The 25,303-nt window shown below is 45.3% G+C and overlaps 2 protein-coding genes across 2 annotated transcripts in view; both read right to left on the bottom strand.

The window, feature by feature from the left end:
- Positions 1-13,788: 13,788 nt before the first annotated feature.
- On the bottom strand, positions 13,789-16,271 carry LOC148775982 (uncharacterized). The gene is given in 2 exon segments (XM_088841969.1): positions 13,789-16,179; positions 16,236-16,271. Coding segments are annotated over 2 exon segments (2,427 nt in total).
- A 20-nt stretch (positions 16,272-16,291) lies between these two features.
- Positions 16,292-25,303, bottom strand: part of LOC148775983 (anthrax toxin receptor-like) — a 40,345-nt gene continuing 31,333 nt past the window's right edge. Inside the window, exons 11-12 of the mRNA XM_088842483.1 lie at positions 18,971-19,040; positions 16,292-16,403 (exon numbers count right to left, since the gene is read on the bottom strand). Coding sequence (XP_088698609.1) covers positions 16,292-16,403; positions 18,971-19,040 — 182 coding nt within the window. The remainder of the gene's footprint in view (positions 16,404-18,970; positions 19,041-25,303) is intronic.

Consider the following 25,303-nt stretch of genomic DNA (forward strand, 5'->3'; position numbering starts at 1 on the left):
TTCCCAGCATCAGTGTTTTCCAGTGAGTCAACTCATCGCATGAGGTGGCCAAAGTATTAGAGTTTCAGCTTTAGCATCAGTCCTTCCAATGAACACCCAGGAATGATCTCCTCTAGAATGGACTGGTTGGATCTCCTTGCAGTCTAAGGGACTCTCAAGAGTCTTCTCCAACACCACACTTCAAAAGCATCAATTCTTCGGTGATCAGCTTTCTTCACAGTCCAACTCTCACATCCATACATGACCACGGGAAAAACGATAGCCTTGACTAGACGGACCTTTGTTGGCAAAGTAATGTCTCTGCTTTTTAATATGCTATCTAGGTTGGTCATAACTTTCCTTCCAAGGAGTAAGTGTCTTTTAATTTCATGGCTGCAATCAGCATCTGCAGTGATTTTGGAGCCCAAAAAAATAAAGTCTGACACTGTTTCCACTGTTTCCCCATCTATTTCCCACGAAGTGATGGGACCAGATGCCATGATCTTTGCTTTCTGAATGCTGAGCTTCAAGCCAACCTTTTCACTCTCCTCTTTCACTTTCATCAAGAGGCTTTTGAGTTCCTCTTCACGTTCTGCCATAAGGGTGGTGTCATCTGCATATCTGAGGTTATTGATATTTCTCCCAGCAATCTTGATTCCAGCTTGTGCTTCATCCAGCCCAGCGTTCCTCATGATGTACTCTGCATATAAGTTAAATAAGCAGGGTGACAATATACAGCCTTGACGTACTCCTTTTCCTATTTGGAACCAGTCTGTTGTTCCATGTACAGTTAGTTACTAAAGATATTGAATATAATCCCCTGTGCTATACAGTAAATTCTTGTTGCTTGTCTGTATATGTATAGTCTTTTGCACTTGTTAATCCCATGCTTGTAATTTGTCACTCCTTCCCTTCTTGTCCCCTTTGGCAACATAGGTCTGCTTTCTGTGTCTGAGTCTGTTGCTTATATTTTGTATGATATCTTCTCTACCTGTGTTTTTTTTGTGTGTGTGTGTGTGTGTGTGAAGAAATTAAACCGCTGATACAACTTTAAAAAATATTTACTAAGTGCTATGCATTATAGTATATTAATATATACTATGTTAATATATTGAGCCCTAATCCTTAATGTGACTGCTTTTGGACACAGGGGCTTTAGGGATATTGTTAAGGTTCAATGAGATCAGAAGGTTGGGCCCTAATGCTACAGATCTGTTGTCTTCATGAGAAGAGGAAGGGTCACCACATCTGTTTCTCCACACAGTCACAGTGAAAAGGCAGTGGGAACATGGCAGGAAGGTGGCCTCAGCACAGGAAGGAAGGCCCCATCAGAACCCAACCCTGCTGACACATTGACCTTAGGTGTCCAGCCTCCAGACCCGTGGGAAAAACAAACCTGCATTGTTTCAGTCACCCGGTGTGTGGTATTTGTGTGGCAGCCCAAGCAGACTGATGCACTGGGTTATTGGGTGCTTCTGTTTACTTTATCAGTCATTTCAAATATCAAGTTTTCTTTGGAATTTGATTATCTATTCACTTATATTGGTACAAAGTTTTCAGAATGTTTGATTTTTTGTTTCTATCTGGAATTATACTTTCTTTATAATTTCTATTAGAACTTAATTATGTCTTTTTTTATTCTATGTATATATAACAGGGAGAATATGGCGCCAAGGAGGTGAAATCTTGTCTCACTTTTTTGAAGTATGAAGGACAGTGTACATAAAGAGGTAAATAGTATAACAATGGTACTAAAATTTCATGAGGGGGCTATAAGTAAAATGATATTTAAAAAAACTCCTGTATAACACAGGAACTTGGCTCAATATTCTGTAATAACCTAAATGAGAAAAGAACTTGAAAAAGAATAGATTATAACTGAATCACTTGCTATACACCTGAAACTTACACAACATTGTTAATCAACTATACTCCAATATAAAATAACTTTTTTAAAAAAAGGTTGGGAAACACTGCCATGTTCTATGATCAATTTCATTAGTGTATTATCTATAATTGTAAACTTCTCAAATAAATTTAGGTTTCATTATTACTCCCTACTGAATTTTAGTTTTTCATTTGATTTATTTGTTCTTTCAAATCTTGTCCCTTTCACTTTCTTTGAGTATTTTGCAATTCTTTTTCTAATACATTTGATTCAATTATTGTCTTATTGATTTTCATATTTCACCTTTTCTGTTTGGGCCTCAAATATTTCTTTAAATTTTTATTTCACTGTGTCTCATACGTTTTAATAAGCAATAATTACTATCATTTGATTTTAAGAACATTTTAATTTTAGTTTTGATCTGTCCTTTGATTCATAATTATTTACATGTATGATTTAAAATTTTTTATTTTATGCATTTTTTCAAACTTTCTTTTTATCATCAATATCCAAACCAATTGCATTGTAATCAGAGAATATGGTCTTTTGATTATTTCTTTTACTTTTAATTTTTTTTGCCATTCCATGCGGCATGTGGGATCTTCATTCTCTGACCAGGGATGGAACCTGAACCCCATGCCTTAGAAGCACAGAGTCTTAACCACTGGACCACCAGGGAAGTCCCCATTTCTTTTACTTTGGCTTATTTTGATACATGACTGAATGGAAGATTCCTTATTATTAAATTATATATATATTATTACATTATAAATCCCATTATTCTAAGTTTATTGTGTTGTTCCAACCTTCTACAGTTTAAGTAATATTTTTTCTTTATAACAGACTGTTGTTCCAGTTTCTCAGTATAAAGTGGATTTGACAATTTCTCTATATCAGTTATAATTTTTCTTTTGTAAGTGCATGCCAGTTAAGCAATAATGTAGCTTTCTAAGAAACAAAACTTTACCATCAGGAACTTGCCCTCTTTAACCCTCATACTGGTTTTCATTACTGTTCTTGAAGACTCCAGCCTTCTTTTGGTTTGCCCAGCATCGTGGCATATTCTTTTATAATCAACTTTTTAATGTTCTTATATATTAGATGTTTTTCCTTTAAAAGGTACCTAGAATTAAAAAACAACTTGATTTGACTCTTCTTTAACTATTAAGTCAAGTTCATTTATTAGTGGGGTCCAGGAAAATGTACCCCTCAATACTGCTGACTTGGGGAGCTCAGTTTCAGAAGGCTGCCAAGATCATTACTCCATGAGCCCATGATCTAAGGACTGGGAAAAGGTTGGGTTATCTGGGATTGAAATCAGTTTCTTTCAACTGGAAGACAATGGGTGGTACTGAAGGATGTCAATGTGGCTCAGAGGGCTGTCTTGCTGAGCTCAGACTGAAAGACACAAAGAAAACAAGAAGAATCCCTTCTCAGGACACATACAATAGGACAACAGGAGTAAATTGTATCAGGGAACAGGAGATCAAAATGAACTGAGGCTATTGAGGGGTGTGGAGTTCAGCAAAGTTCCTCTAATACTGGATGGGAGCAAAACAAGGGCTGCATAGATCCACTCACTGCCAGAACCGCTGGTGTCTTTGGAAGGAGAAAGAGGAGGGAGCAGCTCTGCTTTGCCTGATGATCGTCTGGACAGGGAACCACCCTCCAGTTGCAAAGGGCATTGGTAGGTCCACGTAGGAAGTGGGGACAGAGACAGGACTGAGTGGCTGTGCTTGTGGTCCCTGACCCAGAACTTACTGTCCAGGGCCAGGAGTGACCCAGAGATAACCTCACACATCCACGAAGGTCATCTGAGAGGAGTTGGGGATCATAACCTGGTGTGTGTAGCCTGTGTCTCATCCTTATAGGAGGACATTGGACAGAATGTTTAGTATTGCAGAACCTGGATCCTCCTCATCTGTGAAAGATGGTGATGACCCTCCAGGTATATGGAAGGTGGAGGGAGGTGACATATGCAAAACACATGTCACAGACTCCTTTTGCCCAGATAGTGAGCAGAAGGGCAGGTAGCTATGATGCCTTTTACAGGTGGGGCAGGAGGCAGGGCAAGAGTAAGCATCTGAGTTGAACCCAAATGATATCCCTGTGAGGAAGGAGCAGAGCTGTCCACTCCTTGTGGTCCTCCTGGGTTCAGGATACATATTTCTTAATGATAAAACTCAGAACACTCAGTGGAGTGTGGTCTGGCAAACCTCTCACAAGCTGAGGAGACACTTGAAGATGGATCTATGAGCTTCAAGAACTTACTGGTGGAGCCATTCAGGGAAGGACAAGGATGAATGTCTCCCTATCAGGGTTATGGTTCTCTCTTCTGATGTCATTAGATGTGGAGCTGGGCAGAAATAAACAGGAGCAGGGCACTAGAACTACCATACACAACCACAGATGCAGTTCCATCTGCAGCAAGATATTCAATAGCCAAAACTAGTAAAAGAATTAGGAAGTTCTGAGTTTGGAGGTATTTATTGCCTTTAAAAAAATATATAATTTAACCTTTGAGCCACCAGGGAAGCCCGGTAACCTTAACCCTGTATACGAGACTGCAAAAGAAACATAGGTATATAGAACAGTCTTTGGGACTCTGGGAGAGGGTGAAGGTGGGATGATTGGGGAGAATGGCATTGTAGCATGTATATTATCATATGTGAAATGAATCACCAGTCCAGGTTTGACGCATGATACAGGATGCTTGGGGCTGGTGCACGGGGATGACCTGGAGGGAGGATATGGGGAAAAGGAAGGTGGGAGGGGGGTTCAAGAAAGGGAACACATGTACACCCTGGGTGGATTCATGTCAATGTATGGCAAAATCAACCAATATATTAATGTAAGGTAATTTGCCTCCAATGAAATAAATTAAAAAATATATATATAATTTATTAATAGCTTACTTAATATGGCTTTCTATAATGGCTGTGTTAAAATAGCTGGCTCGCAAAATTCTTGAAAATCCTACAAGGCCCTATGAGCTAGCTCCAGACCACTGCTGGCCACATGACACAAAAACCTCTTTGCTCAAAGAGAACTGAGGGAAGAGAGGACAGTTTTAGGGGACAGAGTTGCATGAATGTGTCCCCTTAGCCTCTTTTTGTGGTCATCTGTACTCAGTGCTACAGTGACAGGTACTGTCTATTGGTTCCCCTTCTACTTGGATTTCCTGCACTCTAGAGGTAGGTGTAGAAGACTCTTGAGAGTCCCTTGGACTGCAAAGAGATCAAACCAGTCAATCCTAAAGGAAATCAACCCTGAATATTCATTGGAAGGACTGATGCTGAAGCTGAAACTCCAATACTTTGGCCACCTGATGCAAAGAGCCTACTCATTGGAAAAGACCCTACCTAATGCTGGGAAAGACTGAAGGCAAAAGGAGAAGAGGGTGGCAGAAGATGAGATGGTTAGATAGCATCACTGACTCAATGAGCATGAATATGAACGAACTCCAGGAGACAGTGGAAGACAGGAGAGCCTGGAATGCTACAGTCCATGGGGTTGCAAAGAGTTGGACAAGACTTAGTGACTGAAAAACAACAACAAAAACAGTCACGGTATTTTTCAGCTGTATTTTCCAGTTGGTCTGTTAATAGTTTTGTTTCTTTGTTGAGCTTCTCATTTTGCTGATGCATCTTCCCCCTGGATTTCATGTAGCTGTCTGTCCATGTTTCTTGCATTTCACTAAACTGCTTTAAGAGGACTGAATTCTTTATAAGAGAGTCCATAGATCTCTATTTCTTTAAAGTTTTAGTCACTTCTTTTCATCATCTCATGTTTACTTGATTCTTAATGGTCCCTTATTTGTTGCACTGGTATGTGCACATTTGACGTAGTAGCCACTTCTACTCATCTTGGACTCTTTGGTCCAGGGTATTGATTCATCTTCATAAGTATGTTGTGTGATCTTCACAATTCTTGTCTACTGATAGTCCTCTAGCATGTAAGTGTGCAAGGAAACCTGATCATGTCTTCAAAGGCTTCTTCAAAAGGGATCTGGAAAATTGGGAAGTCTGTCTGTGTCATCAGAGGAGCTGATGGGAAACTGGGAACCAGGAATTAACATTATGAGAACAATAAAGGTATAGGAAGGGAACTTACATTTGTGAAGGACATAGTAGGTATAAGGACCTTTTCTGATGGTATCATGGAGATTACATGGGTGGTGGCCTTGAATGTTAGCCTGTATGTGGTCAACAGTTTTCAGAGAATTCTCATGTGTGCCAAACCCTTGTCATGATATCCAGAGCTAAAAGCCCAACTCATGATTTTTTCTAATATCTTTTCACTCACTACATGCTTTTTGATGTCTCTGAGCTCATCATCTTCTTCTTCCTTGGGGCAGGGGAGAAGATCTTAAAGACTGGGCCCGAGTCTTCACAAGTGACAGGGCCTTGTGATCAGCATGTTGCAGCAATTACTGTCACTCTTGTGGCTCCTTTTAGAGGAGACACCACTATCCACATCTTTTCAGTGAGGAGATTGAAGCACAGTGAGATTAAGTAACTTGCCCAGGAGATTAAATAACAGCAAGTGAGTAATGGACACAGATTGTATTCACACATCAAAGATATTTTGGGCTTTCTTGAAAGAGCATATTTCGGCCAACACCCCATGTATGTCAACCCTTGGTGACAGATGGAGACCAATCTGTGGGGAATGGGACTCATCATGTCTACATCCATAGAACACCAGGGTGCTTTGTCCTGGTAGGAGCAGTACAGTTGTCTCATACAGAGGAGCAGAGCTCACCAGGTAAGAAACTATCTTGCTAATCAGCAACAAATTCCAACTCCTTTTGACTATAATCCAAAACACAATATATATGTTTAATTTGGTACAAAAGGGGCTCTTAACAGTTTGTGTTTTTGGTGCTTTAGACATCGGGCTATGGGGGTAGGAGTGACAAAGGACTTCTGCAGAGCTTCTGGGCAGTGGGAGGGCTCAGCGGCAGGAATCTGGAGAATGACTGAGTGCATATGGGTTCGTGATGTTGCCAGTGAGAGCTACAGCTATTTAGGGGGAAACACTCCTGCCTGGTTTGAGGACAGATCTTTGGGCCACAGAGCAGTGGTACGCAGCGAGGATTCATTAAGGCGAAGTTGGGGCATCTTCCCTGTGTGAAGAAGAGGAGAGAGAGGGGGTCACTGAGAAGCCTTGGAATTGGAGCAGAAGGCTGTGGTTTCCTTGGCTCAAGGGGATCAGACTCAGTACCTGTCAGGATCCCCAGGGTGAGCTTTTGCTGATGCTATTCCTCTTCCTGGGTGCTGGCCTCAAGTGTGGATGCCTATTTCTAGACTCTATTCAGGCCCTGGACATATGTCCTCCCTTCCCCAGTGAGCCCTGTTGTTCTGACCCTGGACTCTCTTTGCTCTAGTGTTGAATCCTTCTGGTCACCTTTGCACTGGGATTGCCACTGATTGCCAGAGCAGCCCCAGCACTGCCAAGGATCTCTTGGTGAGTGTGTGTCGAAAGGACGAGTCCTCATCTTAACTCTCAACCTGGGTTCTGGGCCCACAGGGTAAGGGCAGGTGATGGTGCCATTAGATGGGGGATGGGCTGTTGAGGCAGCACCACATACTGAACATTCGTTCTGGGCACCCTTTGGGGCAGCATAATCTGTCTGCAGTACCAGCTGTCCCTGGCTTTTCTGTCATCTCCCACTAGTCCCCAACTGAGAGTCCTGGATGTGACAGGGAGGGTGGCCTGAGCACACTGATTAGCTTACAGCATCTCTGGGCATTTCTGGATTGAATTTGCCAATGGGACTCCAGGATCTCTGGACTCTGGGCTGTTTGAACTCATCTGGACATTCCCTTATCCTCAACAAAAAAGTAACCTAGCATTCTTGATAACTGCATTATAAGTTCAGTGGTATTTTATTATTTTATCCCTGATTTTGAGATAAAAATGTTAGGATTGGAGTGTTCAAGAAACTAGGTCAAGATCATAGACTTGGTAACAGGTTGAAGCCAGTACGTTCCTACGATCACTCCTGAAGATGGCAAAGGGATCTGGCCACATTCCTGCACAGCACCCCTCAATGCAGATTTCTGTGCCTTATATCATCAGATCCAAAATGCTTCCTTGTTTCAGAGAAATGGCCAAAAGCATCTATACAGAAATACATGTGACTAGAAGTGTCCATTCATTCATTCACCTCCGGAGGACTCAGTGCATGTGTGGACCACATGCAGTCTGGATTTGGTGCTCCTTGACACTCTGATCTGCTGGTGCTCATCTGTCCCCCACACACCATAGGATGACACTGGCAACCCGGGAATATCTTGACCATTGGATTGATGAGGACAGTACTCAATTTCCAGCCTTTTGATTCTCCAAGCCTAACAGCCCCGGGGCAAAAGTACTGGATGTTTCCTCTGTTGGGAAGGACTTTGGATTTTCACATCACCAACTCCTTTTTATCAATTATTTCTTAGCTTGTGACATGTCACTGTGTCACAGATTCTGAACTGGCCAAGCAGGCGCTCACTGATACATTCATGACTTTCAAGTCTCCAGAGAGCTATCGAGATATACGTGGAGAATGGAGCTTCTGTGAAAGCAAGGCTGGGACTGAGAGCTCTATTCAGATCCACAGCCAGGAGCCCAGCTGCACCCTGACACCTCTGTCACCAGACAACGTCTCTGTTGGGTGTGAGCATGCCTTAGGTGGGTCCTCAACAGTGTCCAGAGGCTTTCAGGTCTGTCCAGAGCTTCTAAACACCCACCTACCCAGCCACCAAGAGCCAGTGTTTGCCTGATTCAGTGAATATAGTGTTTGCCTGATTCAGTGAATATAGTCAGTGCAGCCCTAACTACAGACCCGGGAACCAGAACATCCTCCAGACCCCTGGCCCAGTACAGAAGTTCTGTGCATGCGGACACTGAAAAATACGATGCCCAGGCAGGTGCTTCCCAGGTGAACCAGGAGCAGTACCTCTTTGAATCTGGAGGCCTGAGGAGGGCAGATCTCTGATGGTTTGAGGGTAACCATCATGAGACCATGAGTACTGAACTGAAAGAGGGGCAGAGTAGTGAGAATGGCCAGGCTCAGAATTCAAGGTCAGTTTTGTTCCTCCTAGCCTCTGTGACCTGGGTCAAGTCACTCAACCTCTCTGTGGGTCAGTTCCCCTTTGGTAAAGCTGGGATAATAGTAGTATCTACCTATACAGTTACTGGGAGGATTAAAGCAGTGAAAACACTATTGGTTTAGCAACTGATCCACAGAAAAGATGCAACAAAATTATCCATCATTATTATTAATTTTGGAGAACGACAACTGGAATGATTTGGCTTCTCCCCATTGTCATAGACACTGACGTAAGGAAGACATCTTTATGACCTGGTAAATGCGGCCAGTGTTGGCCAGACAACACTGGAGAGGGGGTGTCACCCTGTCCTCCACCACTCCTGGTACCGAGTGACCAGCCCAGGTGGGTCTCATGGGTGGGGTGCAGCCAGCAGTCCCATAGGGGTGGGTAGGTAGTGGGGAGGGACAATGGAGAGAAGGTCAATAGGCCTCTCAGCCCTTTTTACTGAGGCTTAGAAGTTCTGGGCATTGTTCTGGAGAACAACAGCCCTAATATCCTTGATGGGGATGCAGGGGAAATGCTTGGGTGCCATGTGAAGAATCATCTGGAGGCTCATGACCTCCAGGTCTCTACACCTTGGGCGTTTCTGGGACAGGGTTCTCTGACTCACAGTCCCAGAGAACAATTTTCAAGGGCAAAACCAAGACCCCAGCCCACGGACAGCATCCCTGTGTCCTGCTTACCATGTCCCTGGTTGGACACTGCATCAAAGGCACCAGGCTGCAGCGCTGAAGAAAGTTATAAAAAACATCCAGTTTTCCCTGAAAAGCAGATGTGGTTGTGAGGAAGCTACAGGCACAGACGCTGCCTCCAGGTGAGCAGCATCGCCTCCATCTCCCACGTGTCCCCAGGGCTGTGTCCCCCGACACTGGCTGAGGCCGCACTGCAGGCTTCACCTGGGGTGGGGGCTGGAAAAGCTTTTCTGTTTGTTGGGAGATGGACTCTGTGGGTCACAGACTGAACTGGATTCTGGAACAAATCAGTGCTTTAGGTGTAGGAGGAGATGTTGGGGCTGCTTTTGGGGGAAAAAAAGAAAACAAATGTCAAAGGTTGGAGGAGGTATGCAGTAGCCAAGGAGAGGTCCTCAAGAAGAAACATGGTGGGCATGGGGACCAGGCAGGAGATTGAAGGAGGGGGAAGAGGGCCTGCATTTGGGGGCACAAAGGGAGAGGCAGGGAAGAGACCCACTTGCTGCTCAGGGGGAAGGGTCCCGACAGTGGGGAGAAAGAGAAAGATGAGGAAAAGCAAGAACAGGCCAGAAAGTGGACCTGGTGGGGATAGGATGTGGAGCCGGTCCTCTGAGTGGGAATAAGCCCCTGGTAGGTGACTTCCTCCGTCTTGGAAGGTGAGCTCTGGCTTTCCTGGGCCCCCACAGTGATGTCAGGGGAGACGTGGGGCTGGCCTTCCAGCTGCCATTTGAAGCTCCCAGGAGGAAGAAATGGACCCCACAGGGACAGAGGCAGCACCAGAGTGGGGAGGGGAGAGCTGAACCCAGAGATGCTGGTTCTTTCTTCCTGTCACCTGGGGCCCTCCCTGTCATCTCTCAGCCTCCTGCCAGCGGGGATCTCAGTCACCCAGGGGAAGGAAGTGTTCTCAGGTTCCCTCCTCTGGTGTTTCCTGTCACCCCATCTCAGGTGCCATAAGAACATGCAGTAAGGCCTTTGCCTCTCTCACGGAGCAGACAGGAGCTGTGGGCACTTCCCACAGCTATTTTAATGGGTATTTTAACAGTAGTAGGATCTTGGCTCAAAAGTTTCTTTTCTTTTGCTTTTCTTCCCTGGCTTGTGTGTGGTTCTTTGTCATTGTTTCTTTTCACTCATCCGATCACTCTCTGGTGAAATTCAGGACATTGTCAGAGCTGATGACAATCTCTGTGAGAACTAGGCCTGCTATGAGTTAGCCACCAACATCCAGAATCCTGGGCCTGTTCAAGGGGAGACCCTGGTGCTGGGACAGCTGGAGGCAGTGGGCACCTGAGCATTCAACTCTTTGTCTCACCCTGAGCCACTAGGGTGGGAAAAGCGTCTGGATTTGCTCTGTCACCAAGTGGTGGGAGACCAGAGCCTATAGAGCTCATCTCCATCCAAGCCAGATATTTTAGACCCAAGTCCTTGTGGATCGATCTGGCCTCCCTGCTCCTCCAAACCTCTAGCCTTGAGAGGGATCATTCTTCCCGAGTATTGGTCTTTCTCACCTCCATCTGGCTTATTGTGTCTTCTTGGCACTCACAGCAGGAGACGATCACTGTGGTCTGTACAGGGCATGGCTGTGAGAAAGATAAAATAATTGCCGGCTTTCTCATCTGATAGCTCCTGGATGCAGACACATGACATCTGTTGCCGTGGCACCTGTCAAATACTGCTGCTGCTGCTGCTGCTATTGCTAAGTCACTTCAGTCATGTCTAGTTCTGTGTGACCCCATAGACAGCAGCCCACCAGGCTCCCCCATCCCTGGGATTTCCCAGGCAAGAGTACTGGAATGGGTTGCCATTGCCTTCTCTGGTCAAGTACTGGCCACTCAGCAAATGTTTGTTGGAGAATCAAGGAGAAATGAGCAGCACCTGGCACAGTAAGACAGTAGTCTCCATGTAAAAACACACCAAGCCCATTTATTTTATGAAAATGGCTCTTCTCCAAAGATCAACAGACTCTGTCCTGTTCCCTTGTTCCCAGAGGCCGCCCTTATAGGAGTAGCTGGGTGTGAGGCTGTGCCATGTGATGGAGGCTGTCCACGGTGTGGCATTAACAGGTGACAGGGCTACATTCACCCACCTCTGGCAGATCCAGCCTCCCCAGGCCGCACACTGCAGCCAGTGTTGATGCCAGCCCTGGCAGAGATCCTGCTTGCCAGTAGATCTCAAACCCAGGTCCCCCCTGACTTGGGACATGAGTCCCTGGCTCGAACTGCTTCTTATAGGCCCTGGTTTGGGTCCCCACCCTGAGTCTGCCACAGCATCCTTTCTTGACGCTTTGTCCGTGTGCTCATCTGGGCTCACACCTCAAGGTCAAATAAGATTCCCTCCCCTCTCCTAAGCCCCCAGTCCCCAAAGGTCAACCCCACCAAGACCCTCACCCTGAAATGAGCCAGGGATGAAGAACAAGGAAACAAAGCCCAACATACATCAGAGCCCAGGGAGGGGGACCAAGTCCCTGAAACCTGAGGATCCTTTCCCAGAACTTACCTGAGTCCTGGAAAGGACCATCTTACAAACAGTCCTTTGGGAATTTCAAAAAGCCCATTGATAATCAGGAGAGAATATAGCTGTTCCTGAAACAGGCTACCCCACATTGTTGAATTCAGTGCTAAAGGCCCTGGATCCAGCTGTGTTGGGGGTTGGGGAACAGTGTTGTCTGGGTGACATTTATGAGTCTCACATCCTCTCTAGGGTCCTTCCCTTCCTTCTGTCACCCTCTTCTTTCTGCCAGTTCTTTCTGCCCATGTAGGTGGGAATTAGAGGATTGCAAGAGGACATCTCACCATAGGCAGCAGAGGCCTCTCTGCACAGAGCGGTGTGTGTAACTGGCATGCTGACAACATCTGAACCAAACACATCGCTTACCTTTTCTGGTCTTTGGACTGATGGTGGCTCCCTGATGACCTAAGATGTTAAAGAGACATAAATAAGGTGGATGGGGCATGAAGGACTATGGCTCAGCCATGCAGACAGGAAAGCACCCTCTTCCGCAGCAGTAAGGGGCCAAAACTTGGGTTTGGGGGTTACAGCCTACATTGCCTGAGTGACTTGGCCAACAAGTGCTACCTTCCTGAGCCTCAGGCTCCTTCATTTTCGATGGGAATTCATACCTCTGTGTAGACTCAGGGGGAGATGGACAGTCTAAAACCCCTCATCCCTGGTAAAGACCCCAACGGGAAGTTTTCATCAGTAGCCCTGACATCATATGAAAACAAAAGAACACTCCCCACATTCCTCCCCATCCCTCATCCCCGTGAGCCCTCCCCCAGCCTAACAGCCCTCAGGGATGATGGTCTATTTCCATCTCACCAAGCTTTCTCTCCTCTCTTCTCGCTCTTTGTAGAAACCTGATCTCCTGGTTTCTATGCTGCTTTGCTTGTCCTTTCTCAGCTCTGCTTTTTCCTCTTCTTCACCCAGCTCTGCCCTGTGCTCTTGCAAACCCAGCTGGCCATCCCCTCTGTCTCCCCTTCTTCCCCGGAGCCAGTCTCTATTCTTTTCATTACCAGGGCACCTGTCACACCCTCTGAAGGTGACATTTACCCTCAATGCCTGCCCCCCACCCCCAGGTACTAATGTCAGATGAGACACCAGACAGTGAGGTCCTGTGGGCAAGTGTGGTGGGTGCTTCATTTCTGCCCCTCTATGCCCAGCATAGGGCCCTGCACATCCTGGTGAATTAGTGAAGACTGATCAAAGAGTGACAGAATGCACCAGAGATGGGCAGGGATCCATTCTGTTTTCAAAGGCACAGCCACTCCTGCAGACTCCTCTCCTTCCCCCAAAAGCAAAAACTTCAGGGGCTTTGGTAAACCTGAATCCTTCAGAATCTTGACTGCTGTAGGGTAGCCTTGGTCTCAGAGGGTCCAGTGTCCCTTCTCCCCAGGGCTGGGACAGCCCATAGATCCCTTCCCTTTGAATGTGAAAGCATGAGGCAGGCAGCCCCTAGATGCCCAGGCTGTGTCTATGCCCAGATATGGAAAGACAGAGTCTGTGCCTTGTTTGCTGGTGTGAGGGCCTCCAAGCTGATGGTAGCCTGCCAAAGAGCAGCATCATGAGGCAGGCATGTGTCTGGTTTCTCAGGGGGTTGGGGAGGGCTGAACAGGGGCTGTTCGGGTAGGGGTCACTCACCCACTTGTAGCAGCAGATACAGATAAGCATCAATGGGATCACAATCAATGAGGGGATGAATGTAGCATACAAGAAAGGATTGCTGGGAACTGGTCGCTGGGTGACAACTGTAGTCACAGAGGTTGTTGTCTTTGTGAAAGTGGTAGGGATTGTCGTCACTGTCATCGTTGTGGTTGTTGTGGCCATTGTTGTCGTCATTGTGGTTGTTGTCATCATCGTTGTTGTCATCCTGCATGTCCTGACAGTGGTCGGCATTGTGGTAATCCTTGTTGTCCTTGTCGTTGTTTTCTTTGTTGTTGTTGTCCTAACTGTGGTAGGCCTTGTTGTTGTTCTGGTTGTTTTCTTTGTTGCTGTCCTGACTGTGGTAGGTGTTGTGGTCTTCCTTGTTGTCCTTGTTGTTGTTGTTGTCCTGACTGTGGTAGGCGTTGTGGTCTTCCGAGTTGTTGTTGTTGTCCTGACTGTGGTAGGCGTTGTAGTCTTCCGAGTTGTTGTTGTTGTTGTCGTCCTGACTGTGGTAGGTGTTGTGGTCTTCCGAGTTGTTGTTGTTGTTGTTGTTGTCCTGACTGTGGTAGGTGTTGTGGTCTTCCGAGTTGTTGTTGTTGTTGTTGTCCTGACTGTGGTAGGCGTTGTGGTCTTCCGAGTTGTTGTTGTTGTTGTTGTCCTGACTGTGGTAGGTGTTGTGGTCTTCCGAGTTGTTGTTGTCCTGACTGTGGTAGGCGTTGTGGTCTTCCGAGTTGTTGTTGTTGTTGTTGTCCTGACTGTGGTAGGCATTGTGGTCTTCCGAGTTGTTGTTGTTGTTGTTGTCCTGACTGTGGTAGGCGTTGTGGTCTTCCGAGTTGTTGTTGTTGTTGTTGTCCTGACTGTGGTAGGCGTTGTGGTCTTCCGAGTTGTTGTTGTTGTTGTTGTCCTGACTGTGGTAGGCGTTGTGGTCTTCCGAGTTGTTGTTGTTGTTGTTGTCCTGACTGTGGTAGGCGTTGTGGTCTTCCGAGTTGTTGTTGTTGTTGTCCTGACTGTGGTAGGCGTTGTGGTCTTCCGAGTTGTTGTTGTTGTTGTCCTGACTGTGGTAGGCCTTGTGGTCCTCCGTGTTGTTGTTGTTGTTGTTGTCCTGACTGTGAAAGGCCTTATGGGCCTCCATGTTGTTGTTGTTCTGACTGTGAAAGGCCTTATGGGCCTCCATGCTGTTGTTGTTGTCCAGACTGTGAAAGGCCTTATGGGCCTCCATGTTGTTGTTGTTGTCCTGACTGTGAAAGGCCTTATGGGCCTCCATGTTGTTGTTGTCCTGACTGTGAAAGGCCTTATGGGCCTCCATGTTGTTGTTGTTCTGACTGTGAAAGGCCTTATGGGCCTCCATGTTGTTGTTTTTGTCCAGACTGTGAAAGGCCTTATGGGCCTCCATGTTGTTGTTGTCCTGACTGTGAAAGGCCTTATGGGCCTCCATGTTGTTGTTGTTCTGACTGTGAAAGGCCTTATGGGCCTCCATGTTGTTGTTGTCCTGACTGTGAAAGGCCTTATGGGCCTCCATGTTGTTGTTGTCCTGACTGTGAAAGGCCTTATGGGCCTCCATGTTGTTGTTGTTGTTGTCCTGACTGTGAAAGGCCTTGTGGTCCTCCGTGTTGTGGTTGTTGTTGTTGTTTTTCTTGTTGTTGTTGTTGTCCTGACTGTGGTAGGCCTTGTGGTTGTCCGTGTTGTTGTTGTTGTCCTGACTGTGGTAGGCCTTGTGGTCCTCCGCGTTGTTGTTGTTGTCCTGACTGTGGTAGGCCTTGTGGTCCTCCGTGTTGTTGTTGTTGTCCTGACTGTGGTAGGCCTTGTGGTCCTCCGCGTTGTTGTTGTTGTCCTGACTGTGGTAGGCCTTGTGGTCCTCCGTGTTGTTGTTGTTGTCCTGACTGTGGTAGGCCTTGTGGTCCTCCGTGTTGTGGTTGTTGTAGTTGTTTTTCTTGTTGTTGTTGTTGTTCTGACTGTGGTAGGTGTTGTGGTCTTCCGTGTTGTTGTTGTTGTTGTTGTCCTGACTGTGGTAGGCCTTGTGGTTGTCCGTGTTGTTGTTGTTGTCCTGACTGTGGTAGGCCTTGTGGTCCTCCGTGTTGTGGTTGTTGTAGTTGTTTTTCTTGTTGTTGTTGTTGTCCTGACTGTGGTAGGTGTTGTGGTCTTCCGTGTTGTTGTTGTTGTTGTTGTCCTGACTGTGGTAGGCCTTGTGGTTGTCCGTGTTGTTGTTGTTGTCCTGACTGTGGTAGGCCTTGTGGTCCTCCGTGTTGTGGTTGTTGTTGTTGTTTTTCTTGTTGTTGTTGTTGTCCTGACTGTGGTAGGTGTTGTGGTCTTCCGTGTTGTTGTTGTTGTTGTCCTCCTGACTGTGGTAGGTGTTGTGGTCTTCCGTGTTGTTGTTGTTGTCCTGACTGTGGTAGGCGTGGTCTTCCGTGTTGTTGTTGTTGTCGTCGTTATCCTGACTGTGGTAGGTGTTGTGGTAGTCTTCTGTGTTGTCATTCTGGTTGTTGGTGTTGTTGTCATGACTGTGGTAGGTGTTGTAGTTGTAGTTGTCCTCCTCGTTGTGACAGTGGTAGGCTTTGTGGTTGTCGTGGTAGTTGTTGGGACAGTTGTAGGCTCTGTAGGCTCATACTGTAGAGAGCACACATGCCAAAGACCAGGGGTTGACTTGGGTGACTTATTCCTGTGTACCCAATATGCATTTCCCACACTAGACTTCACAAGTCTCCTTCTCCTCAGATTGTTTCATCTACAGGGACCAGAGTGGGGCTAAGAGATCATGGCTGGTACCCAGAGAGCCACTGTGCAGCCCTTGGCTAAATACCCTACCACTGACCCTGCTCAGAAGCTCTCCCCAGAGCCCTGTCAAGAAAGCCCAGTCCTCCAAGGAGTGACAGCCCAACCCTCACTACCTGCTTTGGCTGAGAGCACTAGGATTTTGTGAGGACCACAACAAACTACAATACACAGATGAGTAAGAGGGAGGCTGCAGGGCCCCTGAGAGTGGGGGTGCAATAGCAGAGATAGGACACCCAACTCATCTTGCCATAGCCTCTCTCCCCCATTTCTCAGCTTTGCAACCTCAGGCAAAGCTACTCTCTGTCTTAGAGCCTCGGTCTCACATCTGTGGTGAGGAAGTAAGTGGGTACTTGAGCATGTTAGACAGGGGTTATAGTTCAGTATAGGTCAGGTCCACATGGGGGCTTAAGGGATGAGTTCTGTACTCTTGTTGTTCTTAACTAAGGGTACATGTGCTGCATACATGGGCCTGCATTGTCCAGCTCTTCCCTACATCAATGGCTGTGCTGGAGGGAAGCAGAAGGGAAGGGGGTAGAGAGAGCTTGTGCCCAGGAAACAGGGAGGCTGAAAGGAGAGGCCCAGTCAGGCTGAGGGTGACCCTGTGTTGGGCCCAGAGACACAGGCAGCTTCAGAGTTCTCTTCTCAATGCGCCTATGGACAAACAGCTGTCAGGTGGAAAGACTGGTGGAAAAAGTGGAGGTTCAGTCTCAGATTGACAAGGATATGCAGGGTGCAGGGGAGACAGACAAAGGAGGACTGTCACAGCTACAAGAACCCACACCAGCTGGGACTGGACACAAGGGCAGTGGCATTAGGCACAAGCATCCCTCCCCCCAGAGGAACCTCACTCCAGGCTGACAGGCTCTGTCGCCCAAGTTGGGCTGCCCAAGGTTAAGCGGCCTGGATGTTGTAGAGCTGGGAAAAGCAGATCCCTGGGAACAGCACTTTGTTTCCAGTTTCCTCTTTCTGAGCTGAGCCCTGCCCTCCCCACAGTCCTGCAAACTCCCCAGGAACAGAGGGCAAAGGTCAGAGCCAATTAGCAGAGAGGGACAATGGAGGAGCATGAGAAAGGAGGAAAGGCAGAAGGAAGGCTGATGACCTCTGCAAAGTGACCACCAGTGTTCACTAAACAGTCTTGGGAGGCCAGGGCTGTGATGGTCATGAGTGGGTTCAGAGCCCTGCCTGCTGCTGCACCAATGCAGTGAAGACACACCCTGAGTGGACATGGCCACAGCTCTCCCACCCTCCAGATCCTTGTGCCTTGCACCTTGATTTGAGCCAAGGGTCTCATAGCACCTGGACTCTGTTTTCCTAGTACACAGTATCCAACTCTCTCCAACTCACCTCAGCTGGAATCCAGGCTGGAGCCTTGAGCTCCCCACCACAAGCCCTGGGTTAGGGGAGGTGGCATGGTGGGTTCAGGGCACGCAGAGCCTCAGCACTGTTTCTGGAGTCTGCTTAGAGCTGGAATTGGTCCCTTTGAAGGGCCTTCAATGACATGGTTCACAGAAAGAGCAGAGTATCTGCAAGGCCTGGACAGATGCCTACAATCTATGTGCCCTTATAGAAGAGTTTACAGTGAATTTTGCAAACCTGGTGAAGGGATGAGGGCACCTATCTGGCAGTGAGGTGCTGCCAGAGATGCTTGTCTCATTAGCTACTTGCTTGGCCTTTCTTGAGGAATTTGCTCCCCTCACCTCATCTTCCCAGGATGCGTTTGCATCTTCCATTTCTTCTTCCCAAGCTGCAGTCCACTGAGGTTCCCGCAGTCCCACCCTGTCATTCACACAATCCTTGCTGACAATTTTCAAGTCTTCGCCAACAAAGCTGACACCATTGTTCAGGCTGTAATCAATGAAAACCTCCCTAAAGCACAGAAAGGCAGAGGGTAACCACCAGGTCAAAGAGACAGTTTTTTGGCTCAGTCCATAGCCCACAGTTCTTCTCATGGTAATGACTTTGAACATCAGCCAATCAGGGTAACTAGAGAGCAATCTGTAGGGTTAAGGGGAGTTTATCCCCAAGCACCATGAGATTGGCCTCTGCAATGAAGGTTATCAGACAAGAGGAGTCCTGAATGGGGTCAGATGTACTCCTGGCCATGAACTAAGTGACCAGGAATGGCTGTATTGTGTCACCATTCTGACTTCTTTGTAGGTACAAAGTATGTTGGAGTCCCTTGGAAAAGCTTCCTGGAACAAAGTTACCATCCCTGGTTGCATATCTTCCAAATCCTGCCCTCAGCAGAGCCTGAGTGGGTCTCTGAGCTCCTTGAGGGACCACCAACCAGGCCAGGTGCAGAGGGTGACCTGAACTGTCCTGAGAAAGACATGTGTTGCCCAGCAGAGATGACTTCCTACATTCTTGGCCCAAATGGCCTCCCAACCCTAAATACTTACTGTCCAGCCTTTTCAAATATATGTCCTGGGCAAATTAACTTTCCTTGATTCATAAAGATGGGATTTTTATCTAAAAGAAAACCACATGAGAAGAAAGTCAGAAGACTTGTTCACTCAACTGTCCTTCCCATTCTGTTTGCTGTTGGAAGCAGAGCTGACACTTGGGCAGAAGCAATTTTTCTTCTTTTTCCTCTTCCGACATGTACCATGTGCCAGGCACTATGTAGAGCTCTGGTATTTAGGTTTTATGTTTTCATTTATTTATTTAATTTATGATCACTTGATATACAATATTTCCTAGGTTACCAATGTACAATACTGTGATTCACAGTTTTTGAGGGTTGTACTTTATATAGTTGTTATAAAGGGCCTTGATTTTTAATGGAAACAATGAAGACAGAGGCCCTGCTCTCAAGGGCCTGACATTGGTGGGACTGGAGAGAGAGACAGACAATAAACTAAGAAACAATGAATAAAAAAATGCCAGAGAGAAGAGTACTGTGATGTCAATAAACACAAGAAGGTATAAGGGAGGGAGGGAGGGAAAGGCACAGCTGCTTAGGAGTAAGTGACCTGTCCTGTCTTTTAGAGATACAGGTTCTTTTTAGGACAAACATGACATGATGGGATAGCTGGGATTTGCTTCTCAATAATGATTCAGATGACCATTGTATCTACTCCTGTGGGCAAGAATTCCTCAGCAGAAATGGAGTAGCCCTCATAGTAAACGAGAGTCTGAAATGCAGTTCTTGGATGCAATCTCAAAAACAATAGAATGATCTTGGTTCATTTTTGAGGCAAACCATTCAAAATTACAGTAATCCAAGTCTATTCCCCCAATGCTAATGCCAAAGAAGCTGAAGCTGAATGATTGTATGAAGACCTATAAGACCTTCTAGAACTAACACCAAAAAAAAAAAAGAGGTCTTTTTCATCATAGGGGATTGGGAAGTCAAGAGATACCTGGAGTAACAGGCAAGTTTGGTCTTGGAGTACAAAATGAAGCACGGCAAAGGCTAACAGAGTTTTGCCAGGAGAACACACTGGTCAGAGCAAACACCCTCTTCTAACAACACTAGAGACTACTCTATAAATGGATATCACCAGATGATCAGTACTGAAATCAGATTGATTATATTTTTTTGCATCCAAATATGGAGAAGCTCTCTACAGTCAGTAAAAAACAAACAAACAAACAAACAAACAAACAAAACTGGAGCTGACTGTGGCTCATATCATGAGCTCTTTATTGCAAAATTCAGGCTTAAATTGAAGAAAGTAGGGAAAACCACTAGACCATTCAGGTATGACCTAAATCAAATTGCTTATGATTATACAGTGGAGGTGATGAATAGATTTAAGGGATTAGATCTGGTAGACAAATGCCCAAAGAACTAAGGACAGAGGTTCATAACATTGTACAGGAGGTGGTGACCAAAACCATCCCTAAGAAAAAGTAATGCAGAAGGCAAAGTGGCTGTCTGAGGAGGCCTTACAAATAGCTGTGAAAAGAAGAGAAGAGAAAAGAAAAGATATACCCATCTCAATGCAGAGTTCCAAAGAATAGCAAAGAGAGATAAAGAAAGCCTTCCTCAGTGACCAATGAGGAAGTAAAATAGAGGAGAACAACAGAATAGGAAAGACAAGAGATCTCTTCAAGAAAATTAGAGATACCAAGGGAACTTTTCATGCAAAGATGGGCTCGGTAAAGGACAGAAATGGTATGGACCTAACTGAAGAAGAAGATATTAAGAAGAGGTGGCAAGAATACACAGAAGAACTGTACAAAAAAGATCTTCATGACCAAGATAATCACGATGGTGTGATCACTGACCTAGAGCTAGACATCTTGGAATGTGAAGTCAAGTGGGCCTTAGAAAGCATCATCGCTATGAACAAAGCTAGTGGAGGTGATGGAATTCCAGTTGAGCTATTTCAAATCCTGAAAGATGATGCTGTGAAAGTGCTGCACTCAATATGCCAGCAAATTTGGAAAACTCAGCAGTGGCCACAGGACTGGAAAAGGTCAGTTTTCATTCCAATCCCAAAGAAAGGCAATGCCAAAGAATGCTCAAACTACTGCACAATTTTACTCATCTCACTCACTAATAAAGTCATGCTCAAAATTCTCCAAGCCAGGCTTCAGCAATATGTGAACCGTGAACTTCCAGATGTTCACACTAGTTTTAGAAAAGGGAGAGGAACCAGAGATCAAATTTCCTGCTGGATCATCGAAAAAGCAAGAGAGTTCCAGAAAAACATCTATTTCTGCTTTATTGACTATGCCAAAGCCTTTGACTGTGTGGATCACAATAAACTGTGGAAAATTCTGAAAGAGATGGGAATACCAGACCCCCTGACCTGCCTTCTGAGAAACCTGTATGTAGGTCAGGAAGCAACAGTTAGAACTGGACATGGAACAACAGACTGGTTCCAAATAGGAAAAGGAGTACATCAAGGTTGCATATTGTCACCCTGCTTATTTAACTTATATGCAGAATGCTGGGCTGGAGGAAGCACAAGCTGGAATCAAGATTGCCATGAGAAATATCAGTAACCTCAGATATGCAGATGACACCACCCTTATGGCAGAAAATGAACAGGAACTAAAGAGCTTCCTGATGAAAGTGAAAGAGGAGAGTGAAAAAGTTGGCTTGAAGTTCAACATTCAGAAAACAAAGATCATAGCATCTGGTCCCATCACTTCATGGGAAATAGATGGGGAAACAGTGGAAACAGTGTTAGACTTTGTTTTTTTGGGCTCCAAAATCACTGTGGATGCTGATTGCAGCCATGAAATTAAAAGACGCTTACTCCTTGGAAGGAAAGTTATGACCAACCTAGATAGTATATTAAAAAGCAGAGAAGCTTTTCATTTTGATTTTAATTAGGTCCCATTTGTTTATTTTTGTTTTTATTTCCAATATTCTGGGAGGTGGGCCTTGGAGGATCCTGCTATGATTTATGTCGGAGAGTGTTTTGCCTACGTTCTCCTCTAGGAGTTTTATAGAATCTGGTCTTACATTGAGCTCTCAAATGTAAGAGCTTCTGCACAGCAAAGGAAACTATAAGCAAGATGAAAAGACAGCCTTCAGAATGCGAGAAAATAATAGCAAATGAAGCAACTGATAAAGGATTAATCTCCAAAATATACAAGCAGCTCCTGGAACTCAATTCTAGAAAAATAAGTGACCCAATCAAAAAATGGGCCAAAGAACTAAACAGACATTTCTCCAAAGAAGACATAAAGATGGCTAACACATGAAAAAATGCTCAACATCACTCATAATCAGAGAAATGCAAATCAAAACCGCAATGAGATACCATTTCACACCAGTCAGAATGGCTGCTATCCAAAAGTCTACATGCAATAAATGCTGGAGAGGATGTGGAGAGAAGGGAACCCTCTTACACTGTTGGTGGGAATGCAAACTAGTACAGCCACTATGGAGAACAGTGTGGAGATTCCTCAAAAAACTGGAAATAGAACTGCCATATGATCCAGAAATCACACTCTTGGGCATACACACTGAGGAAACCAGAATTGAAAGAGACACATGTACTCCAATGTTCATTGAAGCACTGTTTATAATAGCCAGGACATGGAAGCAACCTAGATGTCCATCTGCAGATGAATGAATAAGAAAGCTTTGGTACATATACACAATGGAGTATTTTTCAGCCATTAAAAAGAATGCATTTGAATCAGTTCTAATGAGGTGGATGAAACTGGAGCCTATTATACAGAGTGAAGTAAGCCAGAAAGAAAAACATCAATATAGTATACTAACGCATATACATGGAATTTAAAAAGATGGTAACCTTAACCCTGTATACGAGACTGCAAAAGAGACATAGATATATAGAACAGTCTTTGGGACTCTGTGGGAGAGGGTGAAGGTGGGATGATTGGGGAGAACGGCATTGTAGCATGTATATTATCATATGTGAAATGAATCACCAGTCCAGGTTCGACACATGATACAGGATGCTTGGGGCTGGTGCATGGGGATGACCTGGAGGGAGGATATGGGGAAGAGGGAGGTGGGGGGGGGTTCAAGAAAGGGAACACATGTACGCCCGGGGAGGATTCGTGTCAATGTATGGAAAACCAACCAATATATTAATGTAAGGTAATTTGCCTCCAATAAAATAAATTAAATAAAAAGCAGAGACATTACTTTGCCAACAAGGTCCGTCTAGTCAAGGCTATGGTTTTTCCAGTGGTCATGTATGACTATGAGAGTTGGACTGTGAAGAAAGCTGATTGCCGAAGAATTGATGCTTTTGAACTGTGGTGTTGGAGAAGACTCTTGAGAGTCCCTTGGACTGCAAGGAGATCCAACCAGTCCATTCTAAAGGAGATCGATCTTGGGTGTTCATTGGAAGGACTGATGCTAAAGCTGAAACTCCAATACTTTGGCCACCTCATGCGATGAGTTGACTCACTGGAAAAGACTCTGATGCTGGGAGGGATTGGGGTCAGGAGGAGAAGGATACGATGGAGAATGAGATGGCTGGATGCCGACTCTATGGACATGAGTTTGAGTGAACTCCGGGAGTAGGTGATGGACAGGAAGGCCCGGTGTGCTGTGATTCATGGGGTCGCAAAGAGTCGGACACGACTGAGCAATTGAACTGAATTGAACTGAAAGATCTCTTCAAGAAAATTAGATATACCAAAGGAACATTTCATACAAAGATGGGTTCACTAAAGGACAGAAACGGCAAGGACCTAACAGAAGCAGAGCAAGAAGAGATGGCAAGAATACACAGAAGAACCATGCAAAAGAGATCTTAATGACCCAGATAACCATGATGGTGTGGCCACTCACCTAGAGTCAGACATCTTGGAGTGTGAAGTCAAGTGAGCCTTAGGAAGCATTACTGTGAAAAAAGCTAATGGAGGTGATAGAAATCCACTGAGCTATTTAAAACCCTACAAGGTAATGCTGTTAAAATTCTGTACTCAATATGTCAGCAAATTTGGAAAACTCAGCAGTGCCCATAGGACTGAAAACGATCAGTTTTCATTACAATACCAAAAAATGGCAATGCCAATGAATGTTCAAACTACAGTACAATTGTACTCATTTCACATGCTAGCAAGGTAATGCTCAAAATCCTTCAATCTAGGCATTAGCAGTACATGAACAGAGAACTTCTAGATGTACAAGCTGGATTTAGAAAAGGCAGAGGAATCAGCGATCAAATTGCTAACATCCATTGGATCATAGAAAAGCAAGGGAATTCCAGGAAAACATCTACTTCTGCTTCATTGACTATGCTAAAACCTTTGACTGCATCACAGCAAACTGGAAAATCCTTAAAGAGATGGGAATACTAGACCATGTTACCTATCTTCTGAGAAACTTGTATGCATGTTAAGAAACAACAATTAGAATTGAACATGGAACAAGGGACTGATTCAAAATTGGAAAAGGAGTACATTAAGGCTGTATATTGCTACCCTGCTTATTTAATTATATGCAGAGTACATCATGACAAATGTCAGGCTCTATGAGTCATAGGCTGGAGTCAAGATTGCTAGGAGAAATATCAGTAACCTCAGATATGCAGATGATACCACCCTTATTGCAGAAACTGAAGAGGAACTACAGAGCCTCTTGATTAGGGTGAAAGAAGAGCATGAAAAAGCTGGCTTAAAACTCAACATTCAAAAACATAAGATCATGGTGCCCAATCCCATTGTTTTAAGGCAAGTAGATGTAGGGAAAGTGGAAACAGTGACAGATTTTATTTTCTTGGCTCCAAAATCACTGCAGGCAGTGACTGTAGCCACAAAATTAAAAGATGCTTGCGCCTTGGAAGAAAAACTGTGACAAACCTAGACAGCATATTAAAAAGCAGAGACATCAGTTTGCCAACAAGTTGAGTATAGTAAAAGCTATGGCTTTTCCATTAGTCAGGCATGAATGTAAGAACTGGACCATAAAGAAGGCTGAGTGCTAGAAAACTGATCCTTTTGAATTGCGGTGCTGGAGAAGACTCTTGAGGGTCCCTTGGACTGCAAGGAGATCAAACCAGTTAATCCTAAAGAAAATCAACCCTGAATATTCATTGGAAGGACTGATGCTGAAACTGAAGCTTCAATACTTTGGCCACCTGATGTAAAGTGCTGCCTCATTGGAAAAGACCCTAATGCTTAGGAAAGATTAAGGGTAAGAGGAGAAGAGGGAAAAGAGACTGAGATGGTTGGATGGCATCACCAACTCAATGGACATGAGTTTGAACAAATTCTGGGAAATAGCAAAGGCCAGGGAATCCTGGTATGCTGCAGTCCAAGGGGTTGCAAGGAGTAAGACAGTACTT

This window comes from Moschus berezovskii, chromosome 12, assembly GCF_049115385.1.
Source record: "Moschus berezovskii isolate FMDL1 chromosome 12, NW_MosBer_1.0, whole genome shotgun sequence".
NCBI classification, from domain to species: domain Eukaryota; kingdom Metazoa; phylum Chordata; class Mammalia; order Artiodactyla; family Moschidae; genus Moschus; species Moschus berezovskii.